Raw genomic sequence first — 14,901 nt, 5'->3', positions numbered from 1 at the left:
TAAACTATAAAAGTTAGGGTCTGGGCACCCTTAAAACTTTCAGTTAGCTGAATTTGAAAAGACAAGTTGATGAAATTTTGTAATGATTCAAACAAATGCAAACAAATTTGATTTCCTAAGTGTTTTCATTAGTTTCAAAGTTTTCATCGTCTATGTGTCCTTTAAATACTGTGCAGTGCACTCATTTTAAGTCTAAAAACTTAAAAAGTTAGAAGAACTCATATATATAAGTTCTGAGGTGTTCTATAAAAAAATACTAGACATTTTAAATTATATTAACTTGAGTAAATAAAACTTGTTTGTGTTTGTGTTTGTGTTAATGTTCTGCTTTTGTTTGTGTGTAAGAACCTGCTGGTTTAAACCTTCAGGTGTTTGGGGAGGTTCACACCTGTGCCCCGGTGATGGCAAAGCCTCAAAGGCAGAGTAAGTGACCCAAATAATGAGCGTACAGTTTAGAGAGCAACACAGAGAGAAACATAGAGAGCATCAGCCTCTCTGCCACCTCCTTTGCCCTGTGCACAGTTTTGCAGGCGCGCCGACACATTTGCCAAACGAAATGCCGTCTGTTTGCATACAGTATGACAGTCAGCGAAAACCAACAGTTCACACAGGCAGCAAACTGTGACACTGCCCCTGCTCGAAAAAGGACACGGTTCATGTCGCACCAGAGCGAATGCGAGGGCCTGATTGAGAAGGGAGAGGAGAAACAGAGACAAAAAAAGAGAAGGAGGAGGACTGTGGCAGCAAGATGGACACAAGGGGTGCTTTTCGTGTTGCTAACGTGTCTCCTCGCTTCCTGTCTCTTCCTCGGATCTTAGCTCCTCCCAGCGAGGATGTGACAGAGAGATGCAGGAAACAGACACAAGGGTGGAGGAGCCAAAGCTACAAAATGAAAAATCCTTAGTTCCACAGCATCAGTCTAAGAGTAAGGCTGTCCTGAGTGCCAATCTTTTGGGCATTGGAGCTTCGGTGATGATCAACAGTGAATACTGGAAGCTCCAGCTGGGGTGGGGAAATGTTGAGCGTGACTCGGACTCATGCAGCCACACATTTCTCTGCTCAGCTGAGGTCTGACCTGAAGCGTTACGCTCACTGCTGTGAATGAGAAGTGATAGTGATGCAAACAGGTTGACCAGCAACCCACGGGTCACACAGATCTGGTTGACTTACCAGAAAATATCACAGGTTCAGTCAGGTGGGTCAAATGACAAAGGTATTAGTAATGAGTCAGCTGGGAGTGGATACTAAAACAACATCAGTAATTTAGCTAAAAACTAGAGTTACCACCTTGTGGTTGAATGCTTCTGCCAACCAGTCTAGTTGATATTTCCCTCCATGTCTGCCCAAACTCATTTAATGAATATAGAAAATAGTTATTATATGTATTTTTAGGCAAAAAGGAAGTTCTTACTATATGTGACAAATAAGATTCCAGTGAATAATTTCCAGTGAGAAACATTCTGTCTTTGCTTAGAGACTATTTTTACTACTAGTGCAGAGGATTGATAGAGAGATGAACAGTATGATGTCACAGGAAGTTGACCTTTGGCCTTCTGGATAAAAAATGTCATCACTTCATCATTTGAAGACATTTGTGCTAAATTTGATCATAATTAGCAAATTAATTCTTGACAACAAATTGCGTGATGTCACAGTGAACTCTGACCTCCAAATTTAATCAGTTCATCCTTGAATCCAAGTGGATGTTTGCATGAAATTTGAAGAAACATCTTCCCGGCGTCCTTGAGATATTGCGTACAGAAGAATGGGATGGACGGACGACCCAAAAACTTAATGTCTCTGGCCATTGCAGGTGCAGAGGCATTAAAAAATAATAATAATAATTTGAATAAAAAAAAAAATGAAAACTGCATACCTATCCAACAAACAAACACCCAAACATTTGAATATTTGGGTCCAGCCCTAGTTTAAAGATAAGTCAGTTCCTTGTGTCCAGGATTTGACACTTGATGATAGACCTGCACGTAGGACACACCTGCGTTTTCTTGCTTTGAGCCATTCGTCTCTGCTTGCTCCTCGTCTCCTTGAGGTGCATTTAGGGGAGTGAAAGCTCCTCTATGATGGCGGGGGGGGGGACGATTTCCAGGTCACGGGAGGACAGAGGATGCGAGGACGCGACAGCTAGCGTAATGAAAACCACCCATGCGCTTGGCAGACGGTCTCGTGTGCACCCCTTACCTCTCTCTGTTGAACTTGAGGGAGTGGAGGATGGCCGGTCTCTTCTGCCTCAGGTTCCACAGGTGAACGCTGTCGTCAGCCAGAGCACTCACAAGCGCCCCCTGTCAGAACAGAAGGTGCGGTGCAAAGATTAACAAGCAGGACTTCAAAGAAAATAAAGGTGTTCTCGTTGAAATGTCCATAACCAGATCTACAGACTGCACATCCTGTCTGTGAGCCTGACGTCTGCATAACCCTGGAAACTCTAAATCAGGGAGCTTTCTCCCAGGTAACCATGATGATTCACAAGACGTATATGTCAGTGTATGTGTGCGTGTAGGAGGCACTAAAAATCGTCTTCATCTCCCTGAGGGTTTGTTTGAGCTGCTGAGTCACAGTCACACAGACACTGACACAGACAAACACACACACACACACACCACTAAGCATGAAGTACTGCATTCCTCATAAATATGAGATAAATCAAACTCGCATTTTTTTCATATGAATCAGAAAGTGCTGTAGGTATTCATTACTCATTGCATGTTTCAAGCTTGTCATTCGACTCTTGACAAAATGCTAAAGGATTGTCACAGTGGCCTGTAGGTTTGCTGCCTGCGGGAGTTTCGCATGACATATAGACAGAACTGCCTGTTTTAGCCGAACAAGTGCCTGATAAGGGTCGGGTGACTTGTGGGTTGATTCATGTCTGTGATTTTCTGCAATTTAAAACAAGGTCAAATGCAAAAGTTATACAACATAGTTGCCATACGTCATCTGACAGAGGTTTTTAGGCTGTTTAATAATCATATTTTCAAAACTGCTGCCAATAGGTGGCAAGCTTTTCACACCAGAGTCTTATCAACAAATGCGTTGGATCAAAAACAGAAATTATTGCACTGTTACATTGCCTTTCAATATTACAGCCTTTTTAGATTAACGGAGGAATTAGTTAAGGTGCATTTCATCTTTCTTCTTGATCATTGCATTACATTATGATGGTTCAGATCTGATTCTCTGATCATGTGATATTCAAGTTGTTCTAATGAAGCTCTTGGTAACCTCCTGCATAAGACTTTTGCACTTTCACACTAGAGCTGCAATCGATTATTAATGTCTTACTAAATTAACTGCCAACTATTTTGATAATCTATCAATTTCTGAAGCAAAAAAAGTCAGCTTCTTAGACATGAATATTTTCCGGTTTCTTCACTCCTCTCTGACAGTAAACTGAATATATTTGGGTTGAGAGTAAAACAAAACATTTGAGGACATCATCTTAAGCTTTGGAAAACACTGATTGACATCTTTCACCAGATTCTGACATTTTAAAACAAGCAAGTATTAATTAATTGAGAAAATAACCGAATGATTAATCAACTGAATATAATTTTTAGTTGCAGCCGTAATATATGAAGCTTTTTACATTGTGTGTATATACAGTATGTGCTTTTATGTTATATTTTAAAAGAAATTTATTGTGTATTTTCACTAAATGTTTTTCCAATGTGCTGAGGAGGTTCGTCTCAATATGCCATAAAAGTACTTTTTTTTTGAAAACCAAAGACTCTGCTATGGTACATGTAGGTGGTACAGAATATACTGTACGTATAAATGATTATTATTCTTGTATTTACAGTGGTCACTATTTTATGTCCTTCTTTTCTCTTTTACCATTTTGACACACATGACACAGGGGTACTCCGTACTCAAAAATCCTTAAGATTCGTCCTCATCCCAACTGATACCAGGTGAATTTGGTCTGGCTTGGTTTGGCTACCCTTGGTGCAGCATATATACTGTTTACAAGTACATATAAGGAAGATGACATCTTACTTTGATAAAACATTAAAAGAGTGGAGGGAGATCAGCAGATATGGGCGGTGAGTTACTTTCACACTCATCTGTACAACCTTCCCTACAACAGCACACATTAGGAACTACTTTTTGAACATTTTAAGGCGTGAAATGCGATTACCAGGAATGAGCATTCATGAATCAGCCCCTAAGTCTTATTAAATGACATACAGCACAGTGAACTTTTTTATAGACTGAAGTGGAACATCAGGGCAGGATAATACTATTTTTTCCCAATAACATTATTACTGACAGAGATACCTGCCTTCAGCTCTGTGAGACAGCGCTGGTCTTACTGGTGAATACAGATGTCTCTCTGGAGTAATAAAGCAGTCTGCTGAGTCATGTTTTTTTTTACCCACCTCATTGATGAGAAACTGTAGCTGGATGACAGCAGCTCCGCTCTCATGCTGGCAGTAACACTCCACACCTGGACGACCAAACCTGAAAGGTTCTGTGTTAAGGAACATACAGTAGGCTTTGGCAAAAAAACAACAGTGACATATCTATCAGTAATAGACAATTGTTCTATAACATTTTCAACAGTTTCACTTAAATGCGTTAAATGCAAACTGCTATGGACAGCCTCATGTCCAAATGAAGCATCATTTAACGGGTGTGTTGTTCAGTTACACCATTGACATGAGACACAACACCTCAGTTATTTATTTTGTTTTGTTGCAAAGCACTTTTTTTTTGGTATTTAGATGAGGCTTTGCGTTCTTGCCGCATGGACTCACACAGAAAATTTGCATGAAGGCAACACAAACAAACCTGGAGAAGAGTGAATATGGCACATGACGGGGCAATTCCAAACAGAAAAAGGACATAATTGGGTATGAAAAGTCTGACACGGACCAGAAAATAGACGTGTGCCAGTCCACTTCTTTTCAGATTACATGAGGCTGAAGCTGATCGGTCTGGAAAGCTTGTGTAGTTTGTGTAATATAGCTTGTGTAATGCATCATTCAACCATCATGGGGCGTTGTAGGATTCTGGCTTGTGACATTCACATGTGTGGCTGACTGGCTGGGAGATGGCCCTCATTTTTCCATAATTTCCCATGGTGCATTGCTGAGAGTTTAAATTTGGCATTTTATGTTCCAAAATGCAAATGTTACTGTTTGTTATGCATTTGTTATGTATTTGGTAGGAATATGGTGGTTTACGTTGTCATTTTTGTGCAGGTTTATCGTTTGTTGTTGTACATTTCTTCACTCCCGCTGTATCGAAACATCAGAATTTGTTGTGTTTCGCTTGTATTACACGTACGCACTATTCAGCTCTCCAGTTACGCTGCTTTAGGACGTGTTTACAAATAGAAAACATGTGGCGAACACGTGGTGCTGTGGAATATAGATCAGAATGCAGATCAGTGATGCCATCAAGTCCTGATACAACATTGGTTTGGATTGGGTCCATCTCTACCAGGAAACCATAATTTGCAAATTACGCTGCAGACTGACCCTTTTATTTGTCAATTATATGATTCAAAATGTAATAAAAAAAACAGGCCTTCACATGTGGTCATTATATATAAATTAGTTTACAGAAAATGTGCCATATTGTGATCTGCAATGACCTACTCAGGATATGAGATTTTGGTCCAGAGGCACAGCTCTACACCAAACCCTAGTGGCTTGTTTGCAGTTTAGTTTTTGTAAGCAGCCACTGTGCATGCATGAGGTCTCTTTTTGTTCCCCTTGTACTGCAGCGCAGAACAAGTGTCTCAGCGTTTGAAGGTCATTTGCTCCTCACTACACACCTGATTCACAGGTCATGACATCTGTTAACTGGTTACCTGCTAGGAGGGAAAATGGAATATCCACAGTGACATTTTTATGGTCCACCAGCAGAGCTTGAACATATTCATCGCAGACAACAAGGAAAGGTTTCCACATGCAGGATTTCCTGTGAATCACATTGCCTCATGCCTGTGAATCACATTTCTACTTGAAAATATTGTAATTATTCAATCATACAGCATAGGGCTTAGTTTAACCAGGGGGCATTTTATTTTAAAGTAATATATTCTTAGAATAAAGACACTTAGGAGCCAATTACCAGACACATAATGACTTGAAAATACTGAACCTCATACATGATTGTTATACAGAAATAACAGTGCAGAGTAGGCAAGGAATACAGGGTCAAAACAAAACAGGGGAGCATTGGTGGTGCTGCAGCAAACGAATAAAAAACTGTAACAGGAATGAGGGGGAGAAAATGGAAGGAGCGAGGGAGGTGGGGGGGTTCAAATATTCAAATATATAGAAAATGAATCAGCAGAGAAGAAGTGGATATTATGTGAGCAGATGAGGAAATAATAGCAGGGAGGGAAAGAGGGAGCGAGGATACAGTTAAACAGAGATCAACAACTCTGATAAAAGATGCAGAGAAAACAGGCAGAGAGGGGCGGAAGGATGGAGGCTGCTGGGGGAAAAAAAAGGAGAGGGTAGGGAAGAGAGGAGGGGAAGGAGAAGAGACTGACAGAGAATAACAAGCTTCTCTTCCTGGGGAGAGTGAATGGGTGAGCTTACTGATTATATCCATTCATTCTTCCCATGACTCTCAGGACTGTGGTGGGGGGTGGCAATTTTTCATACAGGGGGGCACATAGAGGTGTAACACCCTGGGGACGACACTATTGCTCATCATTAGTGTGTGTGTGTGTGTGTGTAAGAGTGGGGGATGGTGACGAGCTACTGTAAATTGCCTGCAGAGGTATCCGACGAAAACAGTTTGAACCACGCAGTGACTTGTGAATACAGTTAAATTAAAGATTATGGGAGGATCTTTCTTGCATCTACATATAAAACACAGAGAAAACAGAGAATGACAGAGAGACTAAACAGAGATATTTCTTAAATTAAAATTACCATACCATATGTCATCGGAGATTAAGGAAACAGGCTAAACTGAAATACTCGCTTCTCCGACAACAATACCGCAGCTGTGCTGTCCTCCTTTGAGGCTTCTATTCCGGCCGGTAGCTTGTCTTACTGTTTGTTCATTTCATGTTAATTAGAGTTCAAATTAATGCCGAATGTTCCACTAAATGACTTAGTGTCTGTTTATGAGTCGAAAGAAGTCATAATAATCTTTTAGAAAGCACAGATATTTATAACTGTTAAATTGAGCAATATGTTAATGAAGCTTGGCAGGCAGTCACTGAAATCCAACTCCAGAGTGTGTATTTTCAGTATGTCACCATGGAAAACTGCAGCAGAATCTCCAGAAACAACTCTAGAATCTACTGAAACTACTTTCTCTCTAATAGGGAAAAAGTAGCTCTTACATTAAAGTGCTCACAACAAGCTGCGTGGATAACTGGGTCTTGATTTCTGGAAAGAGATGCTGGTTTTGAATTTTTCAAATTTACCTTTTGGTGCTTTGAGCACCACAAGCCATTTAATCCCATTAGATTGCAGACATCTGTGAGGCTGATATCTCCAAAACTTTGCAACTCACACCATAAAAAAAAAAAATCAAGATGGAAAGACATCACTACAGGCCAGAGGGAAAAAATGTGAATTTTTGGGGTGAACTGTTGCTTTAAGATGGTTTTGATATTGTAAAAAGTAAAGCAGAGCAGAGCAGTGGGCTTTTGTTTTCAGGATAACAGGCTTAACTTTACATTGACAGATAACTGACAGTTATAAACAGCTGATCAACTTACAGCGTAGGACTTGTCGTCACTTGTTATTGTCAAAATATAATATTTTGCTCAAATTACGCTCCTGCAGTGTTGCTGCATCCTGCCTGAGCTTCAGCCTGGGTAGGAGGGGGCAGGTGGAAACAACTCGCTTCAACCACAGATCGTATATTAAATAGGATTTCAACATATTTAATAAACCATTTTGACTGCAGTCCTTATTTTTGGATGTGCAATAATTACAAACTGCTCCTAGAAAAAAAAACAGTGTCCTGTATTGGTAATAACAGTGGTAACAACAGCAACAACAGAACAAGCAGAGCCCACCTAAAAATCTAATTCAAACACCAATAATCAAGTCCTCCTCTCTCACAGAGAAGACTACGCCTTCAGCCCCCAGACAGGCACCAGTGTAATTTATTAGGGTGTAATGCATGTAATCATTCCTGAGGTGTGTTGTGACCATCCCAATGAATAATAAAGCCACCACATCAACAGAGCAGCACCACGCACCTTGTTTCTCCTCAGTCAGAAGCTGCTAACTCATCCTGTGCACGTTTGTTTTCTTTTGGACTGAATACACAACAACAGGTTTATAAGTAAATAAACAAACCTACAGTATACGTCTGTATTTTCATCCCTTCTTCTTTGCAGTTTTAATCTTTGATCAATATTAATCTCTATTTGGTGGCTACTATTTCATTTAAAGTTATATTTGACCACGAGGTGCTGTGTGAAAGCACTGTCAGGGTTGTGCTTAAAGCTGCTATAATCAATATGTTTATATAAAAGGTATACTAGGCAGGATTTGTTGTTTTCTGTTAGTGAACACTCCAATTGAGAGAGAGAGCAGCGGTGCTCAAGCAAGCTAGAGAGTGAATGAAGAGAGGGAGCGGTGGTAATAGAGAAAAGCGGTGAATCAGAAAAATAAAACGCTATTTTCTTGTTTCAAAGCAGATAGTGTGTGGGTATCTCAGCCCCAACCTCAGTCAATAACACACACAGACAGAAAATAGCGACAGAAATGTAAACTGGTCATTACATATGTATACAGTCCAAATCTCACACTGTGCACAATGTTACTGGCTTGACACTTCACACACCTTCCCAAAGTTCGAAGAGGAGAAACATCCCAAATGCAGCAAAATAAGAAAATACAGGCTGACGAGCACCACATGGCAGACGCACAAAGTTAGCAACTAGCTGGTGTTAGGTTCAGTTCAGTGCGACAATGCAGACACGTGAGTGAATGAACTTGCTGGAACAAAACAAGACAACAAAGCAAGTAAAAACAAGAGTCCAACATCCAGAAAGAATAATTCTGTATAAATAAAGGAACACAGGACAGACAAGGGAGCAGACGACCTGACAACTGAAAGGGCGAACACAAACTTACCAAATACACAGAGGACTAATAAGGGGCAGGTGAAACTAATCAGGAAATCAAAAGGGCGGGAAAACAGACAAAGACAGGACATCAAGTGGACAAAAGCACACAAGAGAAGCTCTAAAAAATAAAACAGGAAACAACCAGACAAAAAAAAAAAAAAACACCCCAAACCATGACAGCTGGTCAACATGGTGGAGCATTTAGCAGCTGAAGAGACACATAATCAACAAGAGTCTAAAACAGAACTGAAACTGAGTGAATATATTGGACTAGCATTTATGAGACGGCCAGAAACACAACTCCACATGAATACTAATGTTGCTCTGTATCCACTAGATGTGTAAATAAGCAACTGTTTGCTCACAAGTTCAACAATAATGAACATCTTGCAACTACAGATTATCTACATTATTGATAAACATGGCAATTATTTTCAAAATTAATTGTTCAGTCCAAAAGAATTGTGAAAAATGCTCATCGTCATAAGTTCCCAGAGCCCCGAGAGATTTTTTTTAAAACAGCTTCTTTTTTCCAACAAACAATTTAAAAACCCAAAGACTCTTGACTGATAGGATCGATCAGTTGTTAAAATAGTTAGGCAATTAATTCTTTTAATCAGCTAAACAATTTGGTTGATTACTTGATCAATCAGGATGTTCTAAATTATATGTGAAAGCTCTAGATCTTGGGAGAAAAATATAAAAATGTAAGAGGCTCAGTCCAGTCACATTTATCAGAGAGATCTGACGGTCTTAAATCCCAGCAGAGCAGATGCTAGTTGCCCCCAATCAGGTATCGGTGTGATATAGTGGCGTCTGTGCTGCCTGAAAAGCTGCCCCTCAGCTCCTCAGGTGGATTAAGCTTTGTCCTCCTCCTCCTGGACAGGCAATTACAGGACTACAGCTCTGAGTCAGTGCCGCCCTGACCAGGAGAAATCTACCAGCTCCACTGGATTTCAGCCAGTAAGCCCCCTGGAAGGCTGAGCAGAACTAAATTATGACGCCAGGAGGTCGCCAGCAAAGTCAGTGGTGATCAGAATCATCCACTACGTGACATCTGAGTCGGTAGCCACCGTCCTCTGGATAGCTTAGCCTCAAAAGACTGAAACTCTTACCAGCCACCTCTCTGGCCCTCAGTAAACCCTCAAGATCTTAAGTTCTGACATCCCAGAAAGTGATACTGCATAAGATCTATAAAAAGCAGAGTTGGCCTGAAATCATTAGATTATTAGCAGCTAAAAAGTTAAAGCTGTTAGCTTTAACTAATGACTAGTCAACTAGGAAAATCTTTACTAAGCAAATAAGCCGGGAGCGTCAAGGTTTCTGTTACTGGGATTGAGCCATTTCGATGTTAGGGCTGCCTCCCTAGTAGAAATGTGATTCACTGTTGCTGCATCCTGGGCTTAGTGCTGACCAAGATGACTGTGATTGGTTGAAAAAATACAAACCGCGCAGAGCAGTTTCCGCCTCTGTTTTCCGGGTACCGTACCTGCTTTTGGTGATCTGTCTCTGGCTGGAGCTGTCCCCGAAAATGTCCCTGTTTTTAAAATAATCTTTTACTTGGCAAGAAAGGCCGGGCAGCAGAGCCAACAGAGGGGGCTGCTCGCTGTAGCAGCTTCATATCGCACCTCTTCCTCTACTACCTACTTGCTCATGTTGGTTTTAGACAAAACTGCTGTGGAAAACAGAAACTAACAAGGGTCAAGCGAATCCACAGCATCATTTTAATGATGCATTGACAGCTGAACTTGAAATGTCCCTGGTTTTCATTTCAGAAATCTGGTCACCTTAGACGAATAATCAAGAAATCACACAGATTCGGCCTCACCAAGACAGACGGGACATTCATAACAAGTGCAACTGCACCAACTGTCAAACAGAGACTTTACAGAGGATCCTTTGTAAAGAAGAAGTTAAAAAAAGAAGAGCCTCAAATAAAGTAAAATATGTGCGGTGACAGATGGTCCCTGCTGCACTGAACATTCAAGTTTAGAGCTTGGTACACAGAAGAGAGTCAAAAAAAAAAACGCACAAAAGACTCTAGAAGAGAGGCAAAAAAAGCTCATCAGCACACACCAAATCACTGTCACAGCCAGAGGATGAGGACAGAGGACCCCAGTGCTCTCTCCACTTGACCTAGTATGGCCGCGCTCCTCTAGGATACTGCTGCTGGCTAAACTGTCACAGACTTGGAGAGGGACACTGATGTCCATGTAGGTCAAAATGTGCAAGTAAGAGAGGGCAAGCTTAGATCAGCTCATTTAATGAGGATCATAGCGTACAGTATGCCCAAAAGCTTTAATTATGTTGTTTTTAATTGTTTCAGAGCTCAGAAGGGCAAAAGTGATGAAAGAGTAAGTGGCGCTTGTGCTGCTGCCGTTTGCCAAAACATGAGAAATAGTCCGCCACCTTGAAGTGTCAATTGAATTACTGCTTGTACATGAAGGTAATCGCTGGAGCCGGCTATTCGTCTTCATAAAGCGAGGAGAATGATCTGCAGCGAGTTAATGAATGCTCCCCAAATTTAGGAAAGAGCGAGCTAAACTTTAACGTCAAAATCTCAGTCATGTTTGCACAGTTTGTGTTTCATCTCTGCACAGAAAGCCATGCGGCATCATTTCGTGTGACCTTCAGACATGCGACGGTACCTGTGTGCTGTTAGTCAGTGTGGTCTGTGCCTGGCGACAGTACAGTCCATCTAACTCGAAATGAATTAATTGAAAACTCTTTCCTAATGTTGCCTGGCAACCAAATCTTCCAGGGCCTCGGAAAGAGAGAGGGAAGGATTTAAGGTTGTGCTTTTTAAACTGCTCGCATTGCTTCCTCTCTGAAGAGAGGCAGCCATCCCACAAGCACATTATCATGAAGCGCACATACACACCGACACAGACGTGATCATAAAAACATCCTGCGAAATAAATTCGAACCATCAAAGAGGGAAAAATTGGCTTTTGTTCATGTTTCAAGGGAATGTTGCCATAATAATTATCATAAAAATGCAGCAGGCCACAACAAGACATTGAATCCAAAGGGAGAAGACTTCGCTTCAATCCTTAAAGAGGTGTGCAAAGACTTTTGGCCACGGACTAAATCTCGCCACGAGTAACACAGCTGTAGTTACGCCCTGCTCTGTATTTCTCACCTCACTTTTACTGTACAAGCAGTGCGTCAAATTGAGATACTGACACTTTTACTTTGAATTATTTTGACTTTAATCCACTTGGTTTTATGCACATTTTTAGTTAACACATAAAACGACCTCAGTGAAAATGCTGAAAATTCATTTTTAAAAAAAGTTTAAATATTGCAAAAAACAATGAGTTTGGCTGAGTTGGAAAAGTTGGTGCATCGATTTAAAGAAAATGCAACAAAGCTCAACAGATTTTAGGTAATAAATCATGACAAATATGAATCATGTGACTTAAACATCAGACAAGCTTCCACTCCACTGGACAGATTAAATTAATTACATCATCTCATTGCGGCGTCCTCTTCATTAATGGTTTAATGACACATGGTTAACTTCACTCACTGTTTATCTCAGTGCAGTCACTCCCTATATTCACATAACAGTAGAAACACATTTATTTACCTATTTTCTGGAAATTTGATTAAAACTTGCACTAGATTTCAATCCAAACTTATCAAATATGCTGGCAGTGTAGCAGGTCTCTGTACTTTGCAGCCCCAGCTTTACATTGAACTATTCAGAACAACAAATGTCTTGAAAGATTAAATTATTTGTGGACGACGTTCACCAAAATGTTTCTCACAGATCAGCGGCAGCTTGTAGGAAGATTTATCTAAACAGTTAACGTCAATTAAGTCAGACTGACTGTCTGAGTTAATGGATGGAAAAGATAATAATTAAAACATAATGCAATTGTCATTTTCAAATCATTTGTTTCATTCATTAATAATCGTTTACAAATGGTTTGTTAAAAGGTGTAGTTAGTTATGTTAGTTTTATGATAAACCAGAAAATGATTCATTAACATTTTGCAGATAATTAGCTTATCAATAACAGGAAAAGAAACACTCATTCTTAAAAGCAATGTTCTGCCTGTGTTATTTATTTGAAAGGCCTTTCTGCTGCTCTCAACATTTGATGGTTATTCAATCTTCACCCAGTGCATGAAAGCTTTTACATTTGTTTTTGTAAACCTCCGGCACTGGGCAGCTGTTTACCACTGCTGTGTCAAAATGTGTTTCCTATAAAATACATGTTTCCTCTGGCGGTGCGTTTTTTTTGCCTCGATTTCACGCCGGGGTGGGAAATAACATAACTTCAATTTCTGTGGGTTGTTTTCACATCGTTGGCTTTTGACATGGTATAACAACATTTTCAGAATATTTCATGGAATTCAAGAAAGAAAGAAAGACGGCAGAAGACCCACAGTGCCTATAATGAACGTGGTCATACTTATTTACGAACCTTAAATCACATGGAAGGTGCATTAGCATGCCTGTTATTAACTGAATGCATTTTACCCATATTTCCTTATGTGAAAACATGTTAAAGGGATAGTTCAGATTATTTGAAGTGTGGTACTTTTTGATAATGTTTTACCAACATAGAAGTGATTAATTTTATTTTGATGGCAAATTAAAAAGGTGAAAATATTATTATTTTTGTCTACAGCAGGACATTGCTTAGCTTCCCTGGTGGTGCCACTTTCTGCTGCTCCAAACAGAGGCTGTGTCAATCAGCATCTACTGTAGGTAATAATACCCTTACATAACCCCGCTTCAAATCATAAGTATTATCCCTTTAATACACCTGGAAAAATCCTCATGTGGAGAATAAGTGATTACTTTTATTTTGTTATACTGTTACACAGAGCCAACAGTGTTTGTTTGGAATGAAAATAGAAAGATGTGACATTCCTGGTCAAACTCTGATTGACAAGTTATATCGAACCGCTGAACAAAAAGCCTTCTGAGCGCTACAAATGCCAGAAAGCCAAATTAAACCTTTAAAAAATCTGTACATGACCTTTCCTGAGTCTTTAAATGACACGCATCACTTTACAAGAAAAGTTCCTCGACATCTCAGTTGCCATAGTCACATTTTTTCCAGCATTTGAACAAACATGACCCGAAGTTGCTCCGCAGAGCCTCGGCTCCATCCACATGGGACAGGCTCAGTAGGAGATGTGTCACAGTTGCTGACAAGAGCATTCCTCATTCCATTTTAACCAAGCGAGGTCTCTATCTCGGTCTCTCCGCCACACTGCACTGCACCGACGCTAAAAGTGGACAGACTGACCGCAGGCAGCGATGGGAACGCGACAAGAAGACAGGAAAAGGAGAGGAAGACAGCGAGCGAAAGCAGAAAGTGGGTCAGCTCCACGTCTTGTCAAGTCCGATGAAGCTATTCTGGAAGTCAAAGTTGACTGATAATTCACTTTTGTACCACTCCTCCTCTTACATTTATTTTTGTCAAAGCCACAGGCAACTTTCCTGACAAATAAAAGGTGAGTCACCGGGCATCTGGCAAAGCAAAGTTGTCATAGAGAGAATTGGCTGGGTGCAGTGGGGAACAGATTTTATGAAACCACGTTATCCAGGAATAGAGTTGATCTTGATAAGTGTAATTGAATAGGGATGAGCCTGTATTTCACATGAGAGGAGGGCTGGCTCACCGCTCGTCTGCTTACCTCAAACATGCCTGTGTATATTTGTATGTCTGCAGGAGGAATAAATAGAAAACTACACTCTTAGAAACAAGGGTTCCAAAAGGGTTCTTCCTGACGGGCCGAGGTTCGACCCAGAACTATTTGCTTCCGAAGAAGAAAGAGTTCTTCATGGGTTCTTTGTAA

The 14,901-nt window shown here is 40.4% G+C and overlaps 1 protein-coding gene across 3 annotated transcripts in view; it reads right to left on the bottom strand.

Annotated features, from left to right (window-relative positions):
• stxbp5a (syntaxin binding protein 5a (tomosyn)) overlaps positions 1–14,901 on the bottom strand; it is a 149,210-nt gene that overhangs the window by 87,510 nt on the left and 46,799 nt on the right. For all 3 annotated transcript variants that reach the window (XM_084737293.1, XM_084737294.1, XM_084737295.1), the window contains exons 3-4: positions 4,398–4,479; positions 2,200–2,300 (exon numbers count right to left, since the gene is read on the bottom strand). In XM_084737293.1, the coding sequence (XP_084593419.1) occupies positions 2,200–2,300; positions 4,398–4,479 (183 nt within the window). The remainder of the gene's footprint in view (positions 1–2,199; positions 2,301–4,397; positions 4,480–14,901) is intronic.

This window comes from Lutjanus erythropterus, chromosome 15, assembly GCF_056507025.1.
Source record: "Lutjanus erythropterus isolate fLutEry1 chromosome 15, fLutEry1.hap2, whole genome shotgun sequence".
Classification (NCBI taxonomy): Eukaryota; Metazoa; Chordata; class Actinopteri; order Lutjaniformes; family Lutjanidae; genus Lutjanus; species Lutjanus erythropterus.
This window is presented reverse-complemented; position numbering and strand designations above follow the sequence as displayed.